The sequence below is a fragment of the Arachis hypogaea genome, chromosome 14 (genome assembly GCF_003086295.3).
Source record: "Arachis hypogaea cultivar Tifrunner chromosome 14, arahy.Tifrunner.gnm2.J5K5, whole genome shotgun sequence".
Taxonomy (NCBI): domain Eukaryota; kingdom Viridiplantae; phylum Streptophyta; class Magnoliopsida; order Fabales; family Fabaceae; genus Arachis; species Arachis hypogaea.
In genome coordinates, this window is record NC_092049.1 from 13,471,700 (window position 1) to 13,480,369 (window position 8,670).

Below are 8,670 nucleotides of genomic sequence, written 5' to 3' on the forward strand. Positions count from 1 at the left end.
CTGGAACCTTTCTTGGATCAAGATGATTTTGAAGCTTGTTTACCTTGATGCACGCTAGTGCCTATTTCTTCCATGCTTTGTAGTTGTTTTCATTAAGTTTGATCGCCGAGAAAGCCGTGAAGGGATTCTAGCTGAGGAAGCTCGTTGGAGCTTGTGAGATTTGTGCAGCGTTATCCATGGATCGAAGAAAGCTCTGATACCATGTGAAGGTATCAGCCTCTTTGAGAAAAAGAAGAAGAAGAAGATGCTGGAAGATTTTGGAAGAATAATAGTAAAATGAATTTAACTGCACAAAAGATAGTACAGGGACTGATATATATATATATATATATATATATATATATATATATAGGGTTTAACGGAAAGACTAATTGACTTCTAACAACTTTGTTGATTTGGCTAAGTAATTCTAACTAATTACACGTGTTTTTTGCAAGTGCAGGGTCATTGCTACTAACATCAACCCTGCTACTGGACTTTATTCTTTTATTGCTACTAACACTCAAAGATAAAAAATAACTCCAAAAAATTTCAACGATAAACAAGTTTCCAAAAAATTTAAAAACGCGACAAAAATAATTAAATATTAAATTGTATTCTAAAAAAAGACTTTAAAAATCATATTTTGATTCAATTTTTTTAAACATAGAAAAATAAAATATTTTTATTTTTAAAATTTGATAATTTTGTGTCAACTAATTTTTTTAAAAAAAAGATTTATTGTAAATGACTAAGTTTTTTTTAAATAAAAAAAATCTCAAGTTCAAATTTTACTCTAATTTTTTGCGTGTACCTTCTAAATATTTAAATATTGCTATAAAAATTTCCATCAAATAAATAAGTCATCTATTAAATATAAAATATTTTATATTACTTATGGAAAAATAAATATTTATTAATTAGTTTTTTCATATTTTAAAATAATTTAAGAACTTATTTTCCGTTAGCATTTTTTAGAAGTTATTTTTATTAGCAAAATAAACTTTTACCCTCCCTGATTTTTTATTATTGACTGCCTGTCCTTGGTGAAAATGTTGTTTACTCTTTCTTTTTCTGTTTTATTGTTTCTTCATTTTTTTTTCTTTTCCACAAAGTTGGTTCTTTTTGCAATGGTTAACTGCCTTTCTTTCCATCCCTTTTGAAATTCTGTGTCTCGCATTACCCTCTATATATTTGAAGTTTCCCCCGCAAACTCTTTGTCTCTGTCTCAAAGTTTCTCTCTTTTTCTTCTTTTCTGTTGCTGCGTTCATTTTCCTGTTGAAGTGTTTAGTGTTCTACTTGTCACTCATTGTTCAGTGTTAAACTGTTAAAGCATCAAAGGAAATTTAGCTTCTTTGGTTATTATTAAGCCATGGAAGAGACATTTGTTCCATTTCGTGGAATAAAGAATGATCTTCAAGGAAGATTCATGTGTTACAAGCAAGATTGGATTGGTGGTCTCAATGCTGGTTTCAGGTGCTTCTTTCTTATAATATAAAGATTCTCGCTTTTATTTTATTTTATTTATTTATTATACTTTGATATTTTTTCTGGGACCATTTTTTTTTATATGTTAACTTGGTAATTGAATTATTGTTTTCTTAGGATATTAGCCCCCACTACATACATATTTTTTGCTTCAGCAATTCCAGTCATCTCATTTGGAGAACAATTGGAAAGAGATACAGGTACATGAAAGTCCTAGTTACGTTTCTATTGGTCTTCTTACTGATCTCATATGGTAATTAAGAAAGATTAATTAAGAAAGATTAATGCAGTAAGCTGTAAGCCTCAAGTGTGATCATGTGCATTGTTCCAACAATTTCCAGATGGAGTGCTTACTGCAGTTCAAACGTTAGCATCTACTGCATTGTGTGGACTCATACATTCTATTCTAGGAGGCCAGCCTCTGTTGATTCTCGGAGTCGCGGAACCAACTGTGATTATGTATACATTCATGTTCAATTTCGCTAAAAGTAGACCGGATTTGGGTTCTTCGCTCTTTCTGGCATGGAGTGCATGGTATAATATAGACTTCTTACTTTGAGATTCAAAAGTGACTTAGGCGGGTGTGTTTGTTTAACTCAATTTTGTCATAAAATCACTTTCTTTAGCCAAAAGAAGTTTGTTTTCACATGTTTGGATGGTTTTCTTTCTTCAAAAAATATTGAGTTAGGTAAAGAAAAAATAAGTTTTCGGCTTTTTCAATCATGTAGAATATTTGAGCTGTAAGTTTTCAGGTTCTCCTTAATCATTTATGCTCTTTGTTTTAACTTTTCCCGCAAACACTCTTAAGCTTATTTGCCTTGTGAATTCATTGTATGTGCAGGGTATGCTTGTGGACAGCAGTTTTCTTGTTCCTGTTGGCTATCTTGGGAGCCTGCTCCATCATCAACAGGTTTACGCGCATAGCCGGGGAACTGTTCGGCCTTCTTATCGCAATGCTCTTCATGCAAGAGGCTATTAGGGTAAGAGGCATAACTTTTCTGCTTTCTCAGTATCTCAAATAAAATTTTTGAGGTTTAATGATTATGTGGTTGTTTAGTATAGTAATGGAAAATAACATGCTATGTGATACATATGTATTTGGATGGCAATTGATTCAAGATGCTGTCTAATTTGGCTTAATAGGGACTCATAAATGAGTTTAATGTACCTGAAAGAGCAAATCCAGCATCAGCTGAGTTTCAACCCTCATGGAGATTTGGAAATGGCATGTTTGCTCTGGTTCTGTCCTTTGGCCTACTGCTTACAGCATTGAGAAGCCGAAAAGCAAGGTCTTGGCGGTATGGTTCAGGTATCGATTTTCATTTCTGTATAGTCAATTTGTGGATTGTTGACAGAAAGTTGCAAGAAATATTAAGCACTTCCATTAGGATATTCTTTAATCATGTTTCAATAGTTCTTATAAGATTTATTTTCCCTCTAATTGCAGGATGGTTAAGGAGCTTTATAGCAGATTATGGTGTCCCATTGATGGTTCTGTTATGGACTGCTGTTTCTTATATACCAGCTGGTAGTGTTCCAAAAGGAATACCTAGGCGTCTCTCAAGTCCGAATCCATGGTCCCCGGGTGCATATGAGAACTGGACTGTCATAAAGGCATGATTACTTGAAAATCCGAGATTTTGTTGCTACATTATGTGATTCAATTAGCCACTAATGCATTTATCAAGTTATGCGAGATGCTTGTGCATCAGACTGCCCTTTTTAGAGTTTTACATTGACATCTAATTACGTGTTGTCCGTTTTAGATAGCGTTTGGTGTCGAAATTAACTGCTTTTGTCTAATTAGATGTTAGCTTAAAAGAGTTTCTACACTAACTCAGTTCATAGAAATTTACCTAACATGTCTACTAAATTTGCTCACAAAAAATCACCTACAGGATATGCTGGATGTGCCAATTATGTATATCATTGGAGCATTTATTCCTGCAACAATGATTGCTGTGCTTTATTATTTTGATCATAGTGTGGCATCTCAGCTTGCTCAGCAGAAAGAATTCAATCTAAGAAAGCCACCTTCTTTCCATTATGATTTACTTCTTTTGGGATTCATGGTACATTATCCTCCTTGCTCTTTTCATCTCTTACATGTATTTAAATTCCTTCAGTTCTTTGCTATTTATGCCTAAAGCTCTTCGCTTTCGCCTTGCAGTCAGATTCATTTAGATTCCATTTGAAGTTCTTTAATGTATGATAGGTTATATTATGTGGTCTAATTGGAATTCCCCCATCAAATGGTGTGATTCCACAATCTCCAATGCATACCAAAAGCTTAGCTACACTAAAGCACCAGGTAGATATGCAGCTTACCAGTTTTCTTGCTTTGTAGAGCTTCAGCTTCACCATGATTAGGAGTAAAATGATAAAGCAAAATCAGAAGCAGAATATATAATGTTTTCTTGATATCGTTTCGTCATGTTTGTTACTTTGTCGTGATAATCATTTTGGTGATTGTCAGATACTTAGAAACCAGCTTGTCACCACGGCTCGAAGTTGTATAACAAAGAAGTCAAGCATGGGACAACTATATGAAAGCATAAAAGAAGCTTACCAGCAGATGCAAACCCCTCTAGTTCACCAGGAGTCTTCTCGAGTATGCAGAATCGTTGTCTTTTGTTAGTTACCCTTACTGTCTCACCAATGGCATGAATAATCTTCATTTTATTGTTTTGGCAGGGGTTAAAAGAGTTGAAAGAGTCGACGATTCAATTGACATCAAGCATGGAGAGTATGAATGCTGCAATTGATGAGTCAGTATTTGATGTCGAAAAGGAAATCGAAGACATCTTGCCTATCGAGGTCAAAGAACAAAGAGTGAGCAACTTACTCCAATCTTTGATGGTAGGAGGATGTATAGCAGCAATGCCATTCCTGAAAACGATTCCAACTTCTGTACTCTGTGGTTATTTTGCATTCATGGCCATCGAGAACTTACCCGGGAACCAGTTCTGGGAACGCATTTTGCTAATTTTCACTGCTCCGAGCAAGAGATACAAGTATTGTCCTAAACACCATTTCAACTCCCCAGAAAATTCATTGAGTTTCATTCTCTAACTTGCTTTTTTGCTCTTTTCTTTTCGTTTTTTTTTTAAATAGAGTTTTGGAGGAGAGCCACACAACTTACATTGAAACAGTACCTTTCACAAGAATTGCAGCATTCACGATCTTCCAGACTGTGTACTTGATTGTTTGTTTTGGTATCACATGGATTCCAATTGCTGGGGTTCTGTTCCCTCTTATGATCATGCTTCTTGTTCCTGTAAGACAATACATTCTGCCCAAGTTTTTCAAAACTGCGCACCTCCAAGATTTAGATGCTGCAGAATATGAAGAAGTACCCGCCACACCGTTCAACCAAGCCACGGTAAGATTTATCTTGTATCATCATACTGCATTGAACTTAAATGACTCTTGCATCGAAATGGCAAAAATTGCATACCAATATGTGCGAAATGGCTTTCTTGTTGCTTTTGGCCAATCTGTGACATAACCTCATGTATTCAATGCTTGCTCGGATTCTGCAGGAGGGAGACTTGGGCAAGACAGCTTCCTTCCCAAATGATGGAGAGATTCTAGATGGTCTAATTACTCGAAGCCGGGGTGAGATAAGGTGCGTTTGCAGCCCAAAGACAAGGAGCTCCACCCCACCAACACGAGAGTTGGCAAATTTTCAGAGAAGTTCGAGCTTGCCAGATAGAGTATACAGCCCTCGGATAAGAGAATTAAGAGGAAATCAGTAAATCACAGCCCTCATGGTGTTGATGGAAAAGGACCATTCAGTCCTGCTGAAGCAAGGGAATCCGATCTGAGTAACGTTGGTTGAATGCTATAGGTCTAGCTACATAACACATTCAATTGCAAGGATTGCTTGGAAAGGTTGCAAGATCCTTGTTCCCTGTAAACATCTCATTCTTGGCAAAGCCAATTGTTGTTTCAGATTATTTAGTTGGGATATTGTAAAAATCATTTTCTTCTCTTGTCCCTTTAATTTTATGGTTTTTTTTCAATTGTAAGGCAAGAATAATTAGTGTCTTTTTTTTTTGTTAGTCCTTCAGTCTTGTTTTTCTAAAGATGGTGACTCAGGCATGGGCTGACAACCTTCGTTATTTCACAAACCAATTCCACTCAAGTCCCAATAGGCCAATACCTCGGATGCAAGGCCTTGGTCTAGTGGTCAATCATGTATGCCTTGTAGTAAGTGCACCTGGGTTCAAGACTTGTCTAGGCTAAATAGTGGATGGAACCCTTAAGTATTGTGTGTGTAATTGTGGTGTGAGTGAGTTTGTAATGCTTAGGATTAGAAATTATCTAATTCATTTGACCCCAAAAAAAATATTCCAATGGCCAATACCCCATGCTTGGTTTCACATGAAAAAAAAAAGTACAAATGCAACAAAAACATTCTAAAATCTAAACCATAAAAGACCAGTATCAACTAACCACCTAAACTATCAGAAATCCAGGAGTAACAATGTCATATATTGGAACATAATGCCACGATATCTTGAAGGAGACTTCAGCTTGGAATCTTTTAATGTATCATAGACAAGGTCATTTGACAGAACGTAAAATGTAATTTTAAGAAACTTTAGAACTCTTGACATGAAAAGCACTAGTAAAAGAAAAAGGCACCATGTTATTTTCTACAATTTTATTTTTTTCATGAGTATAACAATCTCTCCAGCCCTTTGGAAGATTCGGCCAATGCACGATCTGACAAACCTTGCATTGATGAAGGGGTTGAATAATTAAGAACAGAGCCAACTAAACTGCTTTAGGACTCTTGCTAAATTTACGACCAGATAATTGCTCTGACTCATATAGTATGTGGTTGATAAGTCCCCTTGCTGCACTGCAAAACCAAGGGAAATAATATATCATTTTGCACCCAGAATCACTGGTTGTATGCATATCAGCAATAACTCCCACATTCATGTTCATGTTGATATCAGCCGTGTATTATCTGCTGGAATTAAAGAAGAAAAAAGCGAGGAATCTAGAATACTTGCTCAACAGTCAACATTGATACACTATATTAAGGCACATCCTTACTTATCCTTTAACTGCTGAATCTTTTCAGGATCTGTCTCGTGCATGTTTTGCTTAAACTGTTGTCTCACCATATCAACAAGAAGCTGTGTGTTATGTTGCTGCAATTGCATGCAAATACACAATGTAATCAGTTTCATACATCTTATCTTTCTAACATGCATATTAGATATCTAGCACAAATCTGGAGGGAGTACACTACTAGCTGCGAAAGGATGTTAACAAGTATAAACAAGAATACCATGATCATAGGTAATGTGAATGAAAAAAAGAATAACGGATGAAACATAAATGTGTGATGCTCATTAAGCTTTCATCAGAATTAAAATTGTGCATCTTTAAAAGTACAATCGCACTTCAAACTCAAAGAAGCCAAATTTCTTCAGACATACTCCTATTATCCTATTTACTTAACGCATTAAGTATTAACAAGACGGATCAGTTATATGAATGCATTAAGTATAATACTCAACCAACTAATATGCAATCCACCGTTGATGTTTATAATTTTCTTTTCCTCAACTACTCTCATCATGGGCTAAATACTATGTGATGTGAGTTCCCTTAATGAAAAAGGTAAAGCTGAATCTTCTTTGAATAATATCTAGTACTATACTACTTTCTTCTTCTTTGAATAACCACGAAGATTATACACTGAATCAACAGGCAGTCATCCTACATGTTGAATCTTTACATACAATAGTAGTGAGCATCAAATAAAATGTCTTTTGAAAACATAGATCGCAAACTTGAGACACTGATGTTAATCTTCCTCTGCAATAAAATTCACCATGGCTACACAAGAAACCCATCATTTCTAAAAACGAGAAGATCACGTACCCGATGGCCAATATACTTAGCTCTTCGTAGGCATTCACGGTAAAGCTGAACAAACAAACAAAAAAGATATTTTTATCAGCAAAGAAAAAGGTCCCAAATTTCAAACACAAGCACATAGATTCCACTAAAAAGGAAGCATCAGAAAGTTTAGTCTGTGACCCTAATGGCATTGTTGGCCAGCTCAGGAGGCAGTGCTGTTTGAAGAGACGGCATTTTCGGCGAAAACTACCCAACCCTGCGAAACGAAACCAAACAAGTTAAGTCCTTCAATGTCACAGAGACAATTCATCGAACAGTTTCAAGGCAGAGAGCAAGCTTGATCTAACGAAGAAATTGAACGAGACCAATGTGAGAACAAGGGATTGGGATCATTGGTACTTGCCTGATTCTCAATCTGATATGGATGGATGAAAAATTCGAAATCAAAATCAACTTGTGGTGGACGCAGGAGGAGGAGGAGGTTTGCGAGGTAGTTACGGGCAGTTGATGGGCAGTCTGGGGCGGAGCGGATGGAGGTGGAGATGAGATTGGCAACGGTGCTGTCGTCAAAGGAATAACCGAATAAAGATTTGGAATGCTAAGGTGAAGAAAAAAGGATATTGTCTACGAAGCAGGGACGCTTTTTTGGGGGCAAAACACATAAATAAACTAAAACTAGTCTAATATTATGTGATTTACCCAAAAAAATGTTTTATTGATCTTCAAATCATATTCCTATATAAATTCAATTAGTTAAATTCGATTTAAGTGATATAGTAATAAATCGAATTAGTAAGATTCGAATTACATGAAAATTCCTATTTTTTTGCATAAATCAAATTGAAGGAAGCAGTAAATCAAGTGTGATCTATTTGAATTACATGTCTTTAATAAATCGAATAAGACGGTTCGATTTATAAATAAAAATGGCCAGGATAAATCAAAACAAACAAGGTCGAATTAGTGTTTTGAGCTATATGTACAAATCAATTTACCAAGATATATAAATGGACGTAAGTTAATTCAATTTATTATTGATTCAAACATAGATAAATAATACATTTAATAATACCCATAATGAATATAATAAAGAGTACATTCAATAATAAATTAAAAAAATAATAATTATAAATATTTTCTATAAATTTTTTAAAAATCCCATTATAAATTATAAATAATTATAAAATTTAAAATTTAGAATTTAGTTTTTAATATTTAAAATTAATAAAATATTTATCAAAAATATTATATTTTATTGATCAATTAACATTATTAAATTTATTTGACCATGATAATATTCAAATGATTGATTAGTTT

The 8,670-nt window shown here is 34.7% G+C and overlaps 2 protein-coding genes across 2 annotated transcripts; one reads left to right on the top strand and one right to left on the bottom strand.

Annotated features, from left to right (window-relative positions):
* The first annotated feature begins 1,047 nt into the window (after positions 1–1,047).
* LOC112741601 (boron transporter 1) lies at positions 1,048–5,817 on the top strand. The gene is made up of 12 exons (XM_025790618.3): positions 1,048–1,455; positions 1,585–1,667; positions 1,809–2,001; positions 2,309–2,447; positions 2,611–2,776; positions 2,915–3,081; positions 3,366–3,539; positions 3,683–3,778; positions 3,944–4,078; positions 4,162–4,481; positions 4,582–4,849; positions 5,010–5,817. Exons 1-12 carry the CDS (start codon positions 1,352–1,354, stop codon positions 5,223–5,225), a joined length of 2,061 nt encoding a protein of 686 aa, XP_025646403.1. The 5' UTR covers positions 1,048–1,351; the 3' UTR covers positions 5,226–5,817.
* Positions 5,818–5,987: 170 nt separating this feature from the next.
* On the bottom strand, positions 5,988–8,050 carry LOC112741600 (uncharacterized). The gene is made up of 5 exons (XM_025790617.3): positions 7,757–8,050; positions 7,534–7,609; positions 7,375–7,419; positions 6,538–6,635; positions 5,988–6,337 (listed from the first exon to the last, which is right to left on the bottom strand). The coding sequence occupies exons 2-5, from the start codon at positions 7,585–7,587 to the stop codon at positions 6,250–6,252; spliced, it is 285 nt and encodes a 94-aa protein (XP_025646402.1). The 5' UTR covers positions 7,588–7,609; positions 7,757–8,050; the 3' UTR covers positions 5,988–6,249.
* Positions 8,051–8,670: the final 620 nt, after the last annotated feature.